This window comes from Ascaphus truei, chromosome 4 (assembly GCF_040206685.1).
Source record: "Ascaphus truei isolate aAscTru1 chromosome 4, aAscTru1.hap1, whole genome shotgun sequence".
Taxonomy (NCBI): Eukaryota; Metazoa; Chordata; class Amphibia; order Anura; family Ascaphidae; genus Ascaphus; species Ascaphus truei.
The window spans coordinates 33,194,260-33,209,129 of NC_134486.1; the positions used below are offsets into that span (position 1 = coordinate 33,194,260).

Below are 14,870 nucleotides of genomic sequence, written 5' to 3' on the forward strand. Positions count from 1 at the left end.
TTAAAAAGGAAGACGACAGAGGGGGGACAGCTACTTTAAAATCAAATACCTAAACACAAAAATGGAAAATGTATTTATGGTCATTTTCTTTTCCTTTAGTTTTTCTTGGCAGCACACACTATGGGGAAGACCTCCTCCAGTGCTGACCAATGTCAACGTTCATGGTAGGGAGGATATCAGTCCATCAAAGTCCCCTCTTCCCTCCCCCAGAACTCATGATATATTGCAACGCTGGGCAATCATACGTAAACATTAAAAAATAAATAAACACATGGGCAACAACCTTACAGAAAATATAATACTGAAAAAATAAATGAAAATAATGGTAAGGAAAATATTAGTTTCCTGAGCATCTTCCAATGGCAGCACACTATGGGATAAGCAATGTTCAAATATTATGTGTTACTACCATCTGCAACACATATGCCTACTGAAAGATGCTGCTGCGGAAAGATCAACATTCACCTTTTAAAGTCTTAAAAAAAACTTGATGCCCATGAAGATGTGACTGCCCTGGTTAAATGTAGAACAAACAATTTGTTCCCAGCACTCAACGAAAAAATGATAGAAATAGATTGTCAGAATAAGAATTTTTACTGATCTATAAAGATTATACAAGGTAAACAACAACAACATATCCATGATACGCAAATGACTGCTATGGACTAAATGGCAGATCAAAATCAGATACTCCTGTGTTACATAATACACAAAACAAAAATCCTAAGTGGAGGAAGGGAAACACAGTAGGGTAGACAGGGAGAAAGAAAAGGGGAGGGGAATAACAGTGGAATAAGGGGGCAACGTTTTGGGGCACCTAGCCCCTTCTTCTGGCCTGTTCCCTTAGATCAATCCGATCTAGGTACTTCCCTTGCCCCTGTCACAAACAGGTGTTCCCTAATAACATGAACAAAACATCAATGAAAACAAAAGGGTAATGTCTATAAGACATAACAGGCTCTCCAACAAAATGCAGTATAAATACTATGGCCCCTACATCAAGTTCACTCAAACAGAATTGTCATTATGCTAATATATGAATGTACCACTACTGATATGCGCACAGACTATAACAGACAATTGCAGTGTGAACTCTCTAGAATCGAAAAAAAACCTGAAACTGTCTCATAAAATTGCAGTAAGGCACCGATACCTAGAACAAACAGTAATCTCTGAGTGAACCAGCATAGAGCTCATGTACTAATAGCCGGGAGATAACCTCTGCGTCCTGCAGTCGGAGTTCGCAGCTGGCAGCTTACTCATCTGGTTTGACATTTTTCTTGGACATTTGAGACTGTTTGTTATTCTAGGGGTCTTGCCACATTATCTACTATAGTCTATTACCTTTCTGTAGGTTGATGCATTAAGTTAATCAGGGATAAATAGTTAGCTACATAATAATTCAGCTACATAATAATTACTTTTTTGCTTGTTCATCTGCATATTTGAAAGGATAGTTGGCCAATGTTGCTTTGTATCCCGTATTTTTCACCATGTTGTTCCATGTCACCAATCTCTGGCCGATTGCTGTTCCTCTAGGCTCAAAACCCTTGAATAGAAAATTGGAGAATGTAATCAATCCCAATGCTTTGGTTATGCATCACGAACAAAAGAACCGCAAATGACAAGCTAATGCCCAGTCCCTAATTACAAAGAAGTCAGATCATACAGGTCAAGGGTGACTGCTTCTTAACAGGTGGATGACAATTGATGGCTCCAGGCTGGATATGGATTCCTCTGTGTATTACATGCCTTGGGTCAGAAATGCCTACAGTGATTTTATCTAATACGGCTATTAACTCCTTTATAGCTAGAGGGGCTATATTATTATTTCTTCCCTGTAAAAGGTGATAAGTGTGTTATAAAGCCTCAAGCAAATCTCATTTCAAAAGATGTTTTTGTTATGTAGTTGTAAACAGATCTACTTTTAATTAAATAAGTGATATGGGTTTTGAATTTCTCTCTGGATAATTGACATCTACATTGTGTTGCAATAGCTTTGTGATTGAGTAATGCTTTCTGAACAAAGTATTACTCATAGTATAAAAACATGAAATTATCTAGACTTTAAATGAGCAATAGTTTTGTTGATTTACAAAAATATGCTAATCACTTTGTCTAAGAAATTGTCCATCATTTTTGTCATTTAAAAAAAATGAAAGAAAAAAAATGGGCTTATTAAAGACACTCGCATAGCTTAGAAAATACAATTCTTGTAAAAGTCAAACTATTGCAATACATTGTGTATTTTACATTGGAACTGCTTCAGTATTGATACTTATAAGCCAATTCCTCTATAGAACTAACCAAGTTAATCTTTAAAGCAGCAATTCTTTCCAAAACTTTGCCTCAATAGTCTAGGGTTTATTGACACACAAGTGCACGTGACATTGGTTATTCGATATGTGCAAAGCACTTGTACACAGGTGTTAATAAAGTAGCAAAAATGGCACAATCACAATTTACCCCGGTATACTTAAAATATTTGAGACATCCCCCCGAGTGTTACCAGAGTTTGAGATTTTTGTCAGTCTATTGGCAAAATGTGATAATGTTGTGAATATACGTCTAAATTGCGAAACAGAAAAATACCAAATTGGCTTCATTGCCTGTGCAAATGTTAAAATAAGACCACTCTGTTGCCAAATTCATTTCCCAATATAAAACGCAAAATGAACTGGGACAAACTTGTTCATCTCTAATGGTCATCAGTTTAAATAAAGAATAATAATAAAAAAAAGCTATGTAGAAGTGTGTTTTTTTTGCAACCCTCGTAGTTTGTAATAAAGCATTTCATTCGGCATTTACCGCTCATCCACAAATGTAGCTCTATGCACTACACAATAGTTTTCTTTAACAGTTTTTCCCACAAGAACATTTATTCTAAAATCGTATTACTGATAGCCCGATCCACTTATAAACTTCATAAAAATGGCTTAGAAATTGAAATAGGCCTACTTCCAATTATAATGATTGTGTCATCAGATCAGCAGTGTTCATAAATAAAGTTCCATATTCTTATAGTATTTGAAATTTAAAACAATCCCCCATTAACACTTTAAAATAAAATCATTAGGGAATAATTTTTTGCTTGTGTAAGTGGACGGGAAGTGTAACTTTCTATAACATTTCAACGTAATATGCCTCAAAAATAAAATCTGACTTGGTAACAAAACTAGCACGTGTATATTTTTTGTCGCTGAAATAAAAAGGATTTAGAGAAGAAAAGATCAAATAAGGTGCACAGGCAGTAGGAAAGTATCTGATCTTGTAACACCTGCTCATACTCCCACTGTGTGCTCATTAAGACAACTAAATGTGACACAGAAAACAAAAATTGACCCGTAACAACTTACCAGAAGCGGATCAGAAAAGTCTGGCAGATCGGGCACTAAAATTCCAACCAGGGCACAAACCACGATCAGCACTGTGCACATGCCCAGGACCACCACCGGCCAGTCCGCTATTAAAGCAGAGTAGCTAAAAGAAAGGTCAGCGAGAAAACTCATCAGAAAAGGAGTGCTGTACAAGTTACATTGGGTTTATAATATCAGCCCAAAATGTCATTTCTGTTTCATGCTTTAGCTGCTGATGGGGTCAGACAAAAGTATTTGAACTCTTTCGTTGTTAGAGGCATCTACCGCAGACCAAAGAATACAAGGTAAGACTACAGATGAAGCCAATGTTGGTACCCCACCTTAAATGTGAGTTAAGTACAAAATTATGCATTAAATAGCACGTTATCTTCTTAACTGTACTTTTCAATAGCACTCATGTTAAAAAACACGCCAGTGTTAAAGTGTGGCATTAAGTGGTGCAATAACATCTGCCACATCTGTATATGACCAAAAATATGTGCTTGTGTTGGACCTTTACTAACAAAAAAGCAGACTTTATTTACAATGCTCTACTTATCAGAAACTGTACTCCACAACTGTGCTTATTATGAATAGTGTTGAAATGAATTGAATATATGGAAACCGTCTTTTCTGATCTAATTCGCAACTGTGCTTATTATGGCGAATGTTGAATGTGGAAATTACTTTGGCTTCCTACCCAATGCCCATTCGGTCACTAGGTCTACTTTTGGGTATCTCACAAGATACTTAGATGCCAACTGCTCGTAAATTAAACACATCAAGATGCACAGAAAATATGTACAGGCCAAAAGCGCAGTGTCAAACTGAAGCAGCGGCAGCAGCACGGTGGTAATTACTACTTTTTCTTTCAAGAAAATGGTGATGAAATTTCAAGGCAGCTTTGAGAAACGGTTATCGCTCTTTGGTTAAATGTACTGCGTTACACACACACACACACACACACACACACACACACACACACACACACACACAAACACTTATTGATCAGAGTAATTGTCTGATATTTCCTGCTTATTGGATGCCTCGTTGCACTTTGGACTCCTGATTTTTTGGATACCTATTAAGTTGAAATATTTATTTAAAAGATTTAAAAAAAAAAGGCCTACAGATTTTTCACAGCGCTTACAGAGGCCCTGCACGCTTCCCCACAACATTTATATAAAATGCCGGGGGAGCGTGCGTGGCCTCTGTACGTTTCTTAACTTCTCTCCGGCTAATTCTGGCAACGCGTCGCCATGACAACGCAGAGTCAAATGGCAACGCGACGTCACATGATGCTGCCGATGCCGGAGGAATGGGGGGGAGGGTGAGAGGAGGAGGAGAAGCGCGAGCAGGGGGTCAAACTAAAAGGTTGGCACACCCTTGGGGTAGAGAATGAAGAACCGCTCACCACGAATCTTCACAACCCCCCCCCCCTCACCCCCATTGCTCACCGAAATAGTGACTCCTAAACATTCCACCGAGTGCCTACGTTTTTCAAATGTTCACCCCTGTATCACTGATATTTAAGGCACTGGTTAAGGTATAGAGAGCCAGAGTTAGGCATGTAAAGTACTCCTTTAAGTCACTTATCACCAGCAAATACAGATGCTCAATTTTTTAAGATGACAAGGCAGTAAAGGAACGACAAAGATCCAAGTGAAGTCACTTAGAATTCAGCTATATTTGGCTGCTTAAAGAACTTGAGGTTTTACCGCTACTGCCATCAAAAATGAAGGCCTCTGGGAAAATAATAAAACAAACCAAAACAAAAAGGAGTTATCTTAAATCTCTGAAGAGTGGCCAAAGCTCAGACATTTGTTTGTAGGCATTGCTGTGGGTGTCTGACATTCCAGAGAGCTAAAGCTAGCAAGGAGTCCCTGGTGAAGCAGGAACACACTTCCCCCCCCCCAAAAATGGGTAGGAAGAAGTCAATTCTGATATGTCATGAAGGCGCTGACCGCAATACACAAATCAAAATATACAAAGCAAACTGCAACACCTCAAAAGCAGGAGCACCTTAGTTTACATACTGGAAGAGTTTTTGCGATTTCTATTAAGCAGAAGAATTACTGCAAACATTTTTGCTGTATCCAGCAACTTCTGAAGCGTTTCCTTCTTTAAAATGCATGGTAGCTTGCTTTATTCCTTTTTGACGTGTATGGATAGCAATAGTGGACCACGTTGTTGTGAGTTTGCACTATTTTTACCTTTATCTACTGCAGTATAAATGTTTCTCTGGTTTTTGGCTCTTTTTATCTTATTTTTTTGTGTGGATATTGATGACAGTAGTACATTGAGTGCTCCAGTGACCATGTGATCAGTCATAAATAAATAACCCCGTCACCATATTTACATACTATGCAGCCATTGTAACCATTTTGTCTCCCAGCTGCCAGAAAGCAGGACACTAGTCCCTCTCCAGCCACGGAAATATTGATTTCGCATTTCTTTAATGACCGAATATATAGCATTAAGTCTTCTACATGTCCACTGGAATTTCTGTTCTCTCGTTTTTTTAAACCAGTTAACAATAGTAAAAGTCAAAACTATACATTTGTATCTTTGAGAAACATTTATTTGATTGGCAAACGAATGATAGAGAAAGTCGGAGCAATTCATCTATTGCAGACTTACCTTTTGGGTAACTGGAATGGTTTTGCAGTTCTAAAAAAAATAAAATAAAAAATAAAAATCAGAAAGGCATGTATAAATAACCAAGCATTTCCTCTCGTATAGCTCGACAACGAAAGAAGCAAAAACGCATTCTAATAATACACTAAGTTAGGCTATTTGCATATTGCCATTCTTGACATTACATGTGTGTTTAACTTCGTAGCATAACATTTTGCAGCCCTTTAAACATTCATTTTGGTTTTGATCATTCTAATTACCAACATGGATTCTTCATCGGCAGTTGTGTGGCAGTTCTCATAACGTAACAGAGAAAAGATGCACACTGCTTTAAGTGGTCAGAACGTCCAAAACGAAGCATGGTTATTACACACAATTTATTAAAAGCTGCTGCATGGATGATGCTATAGAAGCAAACTATGAATTTAATTTTTGAAGCAATCAAAGCATCTCTCAGGCATCTTCTCCCCTGCACTATAGGCTTGTTTCATCATCCTATCTGCTCTCTGATCCACTCATAATGCTTTGAATACCGGAGAGGCAGCGGCCACAACCCATCCGGCACTTCACGATTACGTGAATGCGTTGCACGCCGATGACGGAAGAGGAGGGCGTTGTCCTCGGTCAGATCACGGTCTTCCCCAGTCAAACAAGCAAATCGAATATGACGTAGCTACATCATCATGGAGTGAAGGAGACCCAGTAAATTATGATTTAATAGCTACGTCAAATGGAATGCAATGGGTTAAAGCCAACTGGGTTTTTACTTTAACTGACTTGAAGATTAAATCACAAGTTCTACCAACATCAGGAATCTGTGACCACTTCAGCATTTCATAATTATTAGTAGGTCATGCAAGATACTTTGTAGGCCGTGACATCTTTTTTTGTTGTTTGTTTCAATTTGTTTTTATTGAAAGACAATAGCCTCAGATAGCCGAGCAGATACACGCATTGTTTTAGCCGTTTAACAGGGTAACCAAAAAGGAAAAATACATCGTAGGTTATACAAGGGGGCTGTGACATCTTTTAATGGACCAACATGCCAGTCGTGTGATGGATAGTTGGATCCCTTAAAATCGGTATCACTGCCTACAATGTTTGTTACTCTTCCTGGGACCAATACCAACTACTATAACAAAGTTATATATTACAGATAAACATGCGACACCTTCATATCCCTACCCAAAGCATAAGTATTAACACGATGAATACATACAATGACATAGAATTTCTGCTTTTCTCCCAGCAACAAAATAAACGGCTAAATTATAGAATGGTAAACATAGTTAAAATATATGTAAAGTCTGTTTATAAACATGGAACGTTTGATTCCTTAAAGCTACACCTATGCTTTGTCACTGGTTGGTGAGCAGGGAGGTATAAACATTGGGCATACACTCCCCACCATCCCCCACTATTTAAAATTTGCTGCTGAACAAACGGGGCCTTTAAAGCCTGTCTAGGAAGCTCTGTACACTGTGTGTGCTTGTGTTTCTTGAGTTTAAGGCTGATGGAAACTGTGGCCCTATGAAAGCCACAGCTGCCATTAGGAACAGAAACACAGGACTTGCCTTCCAAATACCAAGTGGTGTGTCACGGACACAACAGCGACCTCATATTTCAGGAGGGAGAAGGTCAGTGGCACATTGTTGTTGTCTTGCATGGACTATGGCCACATTAGCTGTATCCATCAAACATCCTCTGCAATAAAACCATAACGTTCATTGCAAGCTTGGTGTACCTGCTATATATATATATATATATATATATATATATATATATATATATATATATATATATATATATATATATATATATATATATACACACACATATATATATATATATACATACACGTATATATATATATATATATATATATATATATATATATATATATATATATATATATATATATCAAGGTTGCTCATAAATTTATTACAATTTTCAGGGTTTTTTTTTTGTTGAAGGTTGTGTACTTGGACTGGTGGGGGTTTTAAATCAAATAAGTTATCAACACTTCATAAACTGACGGATTTCGAAAGAGATAACGAGAGAGAAAAAAAAATCGTCCTCACATGTTACAAACACAATCTGTTTAGGCACGAGATGTTAAACCACAAACGAGTACCTGTTTCCAATAACGCAGGTAATAAACTAGATAGCGCATATGAGAAACATAACCGATGACAGACTATTCCTGCAGAGACTGTAAATTCCTTTGAAGATGTAAGGGAATGTGACAACAGATGTTCAACAGCTTATGGTAAAAAAAACGTCGTTTAGAAACTAGAGCCAAAGAATAAACTTCATACTTAAACACTCCTTCATATTTTTTGTTCCTACTCATTGTCAAATGGCAAAGACCATAAAATAAGTGATCACTAATGTTGTCACTCAGTTTAGTGGAAAAAGATCCCGCAATTCAAATTATGAAAGAAATGAATACAATTAAAACATACTGCGCAGCACAGATTGCTGTACTAAACATGAAAACGTGCTACTACTTAAATAGCAGTAGGATTACACAGTTTTCGTATTTACAGCAAAACAAACAAAAAAGCTGTGGTCAATTATTATTGCTGAAAAAAAATTGGCAGACAAAGCACATCAACATTTAAACTAATGAAAGTATCTTAAGTACAGGACTTCTGTACAGTTACACTGATAAAGAAATGGATAAACAATTGAAAACAAATAGTTGGAGGATATCTATGCATGCAGCTTGTTCTATGTGCCAACTTGCCTGGAATAAACAATCTTCAAAATCAACTTTATTTACATGCCTTACATTTCACGCAAACAAGCTTTTTTTTTTTAAAGCGTTTTTGCAACAAAAATAATTAATAATTTTTTTTTTTTTACGTAGGCAAACTGCAATCACACCTGGGATTTTACAAACGTGGTGATTCCGGGTGGGGGAAAGCAGGCATCTCAAATGCATCCACAAAACGGCACATCATGTTGATCTCGAAGTGGCATCAACAATGTTAATAAAAAGATAAGCTATTTGCATACAACAATAAAGCAAAGTGTTGTATACATTCATTTGAAAGAAATGAATTGCTGTTTATTGCTTTATGAAATATTTTATTAAACACACATTGGAAGAAAGACCAACATGGGCCGCCCTCAAAAAATTTCAAGAGGAGACTGAAAAGAAAAATGGATGTGAGGCATAATACATATGTTCAGTCTACAATGGTCTTCATTTAATAGCTACAGTAGAGAACGGAAGCTTGAACCATAAACAGCCAATGGTTGGAAGAGATCCAAATGATCTAATTTCTGGAATGATTACTCTTGTATTCCCAGTCATTCCTGCAGAGACTATAAAAGAAAACAATGGGTAAAAAAATAAAAGAGTTTTTTTTCATGGTTATTCATCCTGGTTTGTTTGGCAATATGTGGGAACCATTTATTGATGAAGTACACACACACACACACACACACACACACACACACACACACACACACACACACACACACACACACACACACACACACACACACACACACACACACACACACACACACGCACACACACAACACACGTCTCAGTGAATAGAATTTCTTAAGTGTCCCACTAATCTTTGCGTTTCTCTAACTCATTCATTTTATCCTTCCAGTTAACCGTTTTAATTGAAATAAAATTGAGTGAAATCCTCTATCACTCCATTAAAACATTAGCGGAAAAGAAGTCTATCATCTCCGACAGTAATTGCTTTAAAAAAAAAACAAAAAAAGAGCAACAAAGGACAGAAAGTGTGTAGACCATTTGCCTGTAGATAAAAGGCTTCATAAGCAATCAATCCTCCATGTTTAGGTTTCACACCTAGTAACTTACTGGCACTGTTGCATACATCATCTACCTGAAAACATTTCTCCCTTTAAAGAAGCATTTGAGTACAGTTGAGTATAGTATCTATACATCTCATACATAATAACCATAACACGCTCGCTTCTACTGTCACTAAGTTCGCCCTACTTACCACTAAGATTGTAAGCTCTTCAGGGCAGGGACTCTTTTGCTTAATGTTACTTTTGTCTGTATTGCTTATCCCCATTATGTGTTATATTATGCGACTAGTATTACTGCTGTGAAGCACTATGTACCTTAATGGCGGAATACTAATAAAGATATATGTACATAGATTCCCGTTCAGCGCTGCAGACATGATCTTTTGGGTACACCTCTTTAATTTTCCAGACCCAATCCCATCCATGGGGTACAAGGGCGTAGTGTGATCCAGGGTCAAGGAGAAAACATGGGTATTTGAATTTGGTATACCCGGTTGAAGAAAGTTTACCACCGAGCCAAGCCATTTCTTGTCCTACAGAATTACACTGTCCTACGCTTTCACTAAAACAATACATTATGAAATGGCAACAATGCTCACTGTGTCATACTTCTATCATCTGGGCACAGAAAGTTATAACAGCGGAGCACATTTTCAAGTGCGAAATTCCTAAAACTAACATTTCTGAAAACCCAAAACGAATTACAACTTTGAATTATCTTTTCTTATTTTTATCCCAACCTGTACATTTTAGTAAGTAAAACAAGCCCAAGCACTTAAGGGAGGGTTAAAGGTCACACCTGCTATCATTAAATATTTTTGCTTCAAAAAGCATGCATAATAATCTGTGTACACCAAAGGAATTCCAGCAGTGGAACCAATACCATGCAGCTGTTATGATGATGACTTTATTATGCTTGTCAATAGAGAACATTATCCCCTGAAACCATCTACAGAAATTATTTTGCCATGCTATTAAATTGAGAAATGCATAGCAAACACCATCTTCCATGTCTACACAATGGGAACATGGTGAATTCCAGTATTTCAAAAGCAATATCTAAGTATATAATTTTAAGACAAAAAACATGGGCACCCATCAATTTACTTTAAGAACTATAATTTTAGCATTAACGCCTTTGTATATACTTTCTCTGAACAGATCTATTTCAGGCACACCAAAGACCAACCGTAAAATTGAAGTACTCAATGAATACAAATAAAATGTGGAAAGAATTCCAGATGGTTTTAAACAACCAGAAAGTAAATAACGGAATGTGAACGACTGATAATATGCATTGAGAGGGTTGTTTTATGGTGTATGTAGAAAATGTCAAATATCTGCCATTAAAAGAAATGCTTCATTTATTGACCTTCCAACTATACATGCAACAGTTAAATGACAATATATTATATCCTAAAGAGATTACAGTCAATAATTGTTAGGTATACAAGGGCACACCGAGAAGGGACCATGAAGCAAGTGTCCCACTTCAGAGGCTAGAGAGAACTGCAAATAATTTGGTTAGTGTGCTACTGGAAGCATTTCAGAATGATTGTATTATTCCCTCTGCTTGTGGAAGGATATGAGTAGCACTGCAAAGTAATGTTCCCTAAAAGTGTTTAACTATCCCACAGCATGGCACCCACCTACTTTGGAAGGTTGTTTGCAAGCTTCTTAGGGTTTGTCTGGTGCACCTGAACCGCTTAGTTGCCAAAAGGAGATGGCAACATCATGATAATATAAGCACTGCAGGCGTGGTCCACAATACTCTATAACCACTTCAAAGCATCCGGCACCTGCTTTCCAAATCAAATGGAAATATGTTGAATAGGGAGTTCAGATTCTATGCAGCCAGCTGGTCAAATGGACATATTTAAAAAAAACAAAATTACACCTGGATATAACGGAAAAGATGTCTGGAATGCGCTTTTATATACTGTACAGCGGGTGGTAACCGCAAACATCTGCGCGGTAGTAAGATATCCAGGTTGCAATATTTGAGAGTTCCAAGGTAGGAAAGTTTCTCTCTCTATATATTATTTATATATATAAAATATAAAAATAAATCTCATCCTTTTTTTTTTAAACGAAGTCCATTTATTTGTATTAAATCAGATGTTAAAACTCACAAATCAAAATGTTGCAGCAAATTGCAGTTGCAGCTAACCGATATAGCATTCCCACCTTATTGAGCATTTAAACATACCCTTGATTATGAAAACACATGTTAAGAACTCCTCCAAAATCTAAAAAAAAATAATAATTAAGGCACAATTGGTAGGGAAATGTAGAATCTCTCCATTTCCCATTGACATTAGGTTCCGTGAACTTTTGGGAGAGGCTGCCAGTGTGAAAGCCTCAAGAAAAGCAAATCTGTATTGCATGGAATATGCTGTTCAGATGTGTGAACGTACATAACAGAGGAAATAATGCTGCAGTAATTACAAAGTTTAGCTGATTAGAGCAATTCTCATTTCACTCACAATGGCAGTCACTTACACGTTTCCAAAAATATTTTCTAATATATGTTCTCCAGAACGCTAAAGTACTGGGAGATATCAGAACCCCTTCATTTTGATCACACTTTACCAAGTTTTCAAAATGTAATAGCTAGAGATTTAATTTCAGTATGACACGTGGAGTTTGGTTGTTCTCAAACAGTCATTATTATTTATTTTAGATGGTCTCAGTGGGTTATTCATTAAACTGCAGTAGTACAGAAACACCTATTGATTTGAATGGGAGTTTCTGAGCAAGTGTCCCGATCAGCACCATCACATTTTAATGTAGAACCCCTTTAATCCTTTCACTAACAAGGGAGTCCGCAATTAATTGTACTAACGGGTGTACATTATTTCACTTACATGGCTGCAAAAATGAATTTACTGTAAATGTGCTTTTTCCTCCTCATCCTATAACTCCGCTTGCAGAGATTCCTGTGGGTGGTGTAATATTGATATAACATTTTCAAATGAGATTTTCTAGAAGCGGTTTCAGAACTCGGCATGATTGCTGCAACTTTGGAAATGCGGTTACTAGTTATTCCTCAACTACGTGCCCTGAAATAGACTGGAATATGATACAACAGACATTATAACCTTTGGATGGGTGTTCGTTGCGTGCTCAGGTTTGTAAGCCTACATTGTTCCGAAACAGAACATCTAATCCCCCGTCTCCTGAAATCCTTGATGCCTCACAATAAAGCAGGAAGTACTAGTACAGAGATGTTATGTGGGTGTGACTGTTGTATGCAGAAAAAAAATAATAATTAGTCCTGGTTATTTGGCACTTTTTAATTTTTTTATTATTAACAAGAGTCCCTAGTGCTTTTCAATGTGATACTGTACTTTGTTACAAGCTGGAGATCTCATCCTCCAGATTCAGACTTTTTTTAAGAGTACTTCAATGCCGTCTGTGTACCTTTTCTTTTTTTGACTGGCAACGTGAAATGGCCGCTTTAAATCCAGGGATAAGACATGACTGCAATCATCTACACGTTTCCAACACTTGGATGGCACGGTACATTCAACCACAAAACGATTCAGGTCATCAACAAACCTCCTCTCTAGTGGAAGAAGTTATTATGGTTGTCCTGATGGTATATAAATAGCTGCACAAAAACTGAGCAACTTAACGCCTGGATACGACAGAACCTATAGTTGCTAAGCAAGGATTACATTATGTCCACCAATGCCAAGTCTCCAGTACCTCATCTGAAAAGATTGCACTGCGACATCTCACACATTTTTTATGAGCTGTGAACACATAAACCCAGCTTTCAGCATCTCGCACAACGTTACATTGTCCCGCAGACCGGAGTATTCTCACAGCTTCCATTCCCTGCACCTGTTGGCAGACCAAATAAAATGATGGGAACTCAGTTTTAGTCTCTTTTTAAAAAGCAGCAATCCACCCCAACCCCCTCAAACCTTCAGTAGTTTAACTCTACGTTAGTAGCTTGCCCACCGAGCATGAAATGTGCCTTTATCCAGTTTTGCCGACTCCCTGGTTCCCGAGATACTTACGGTTAAAAGTAGCACCTCTTAGTCCCCCTCCAGGGAACACAACAACATCACATAGGAGATTGAAAGCCCAGGAATTACTGGAGCTACTTCTCCCGGTAAGTATCTCTAGCCAGAACATAGCACATTTCAAGCTCCATGGAACCCCTGACTCCTATCTTGCTAAAAAGGGGGGGATGGAGGGGGGGTGAAAAAGAGACATACTGCTTTAAAAGTTTAAAAAAAAAAAAAAAAAAAAAAGGCGATCATCTGCTTTAAACGTCAAGGCTTAGGTCCCGCTGCATCCAGCGGCTCGCGCGCCCTCGTGAGCGCCACTCAGCAGCTCCTTACTTCCTCCCTAGTCAGCCCCAGGCCCTCCTCGCTGCCAGGCTCACTTCGCACTGTGACGCGTCAGCCAGCAGGGGCTACAATAGGATTGTGATCCCGAGCGGCGACGCGTCACGTGGTGTGGCAGGGAGCCAATGAGGAGGGGAGATCGCCGGCAGGGGGGTGGATCCTCCCTCAATGCTGTACACACAGACTCGGACACACAGACACACAGACACCAGAAAATGCACGCCATGGCTGCGCCCCCTTCATGACCCCGTCCACCAGACCCGTTTTGGCCAAGACACCGTGCCTAAAAACTGCTCCCTAAAGACCGCGGTGAAGTGCCGTGCACGCGCCACCAGGACGCAAGGCGGGCGCGCCGGCGCATGAAGCGGGGCCTTAGTTGCTGGACAGACGTGAAATTATCTACTATGTATTTCGCCAAAAGATCCTGCATCAACAATTGGGTTGTGTGGGAATATATTCAGAGACGGGTATCGGACTCATTGGTACACACGCATTTTAATCCAACTGTGACCAGGAGTAGGTGAGGCTGAATTACAAGCATCATTTGTTAACAAAAATGCATTCAATTATCAAGGTATACATTCAAAGGGCGTAACGCAAGAGCAAATGACAAGCAAGTGTTCAGTAGCCAACACTTGGGGGTATGTTTCATTACAGACGAATTACCCAGTTCATGTCATGAGGAAATGAAACGGTGAATGGAGTTATAAAT

General features: G+C 38.3%; 1 protein-coding gene across 10 annotated transcripts in view; it reads right to left on the reverse strand.

Annotated features, from left to right (window-relative positions):
- DISP1 (dispatched RND transporter family member 1) overlaps positions 1 to 14,870 on the reverse strand; it is a 148,150-nt gene that overhangs the window by 18,508 nt on the left and 114,772 nt on the right. For all 10 annotated transcript variants that reach the window (XM_075595546.1, XM_075595542.1, XM_075595543.1 and 7 more), the window contains 3 exons: positions 5,997 to 6,026; positions 3,357 to 3,480; positions 1,422 to 1,549 (listed from right to left, as the gene is read on the reverse strand). In XM_075595546.1, coding sequence (XP_075451661.1) covers positions 1,422 to 1,549; positions 3,357 to 3,480; positions 5,997 to 6,026 — 282 coding nt within the window. The remainder of the gene's footprint in view (positions 1 to 1,421; positions 1,550 to 3,356; positions 3,481 to 5,996; positions 6,027 to 14,870) is intronic.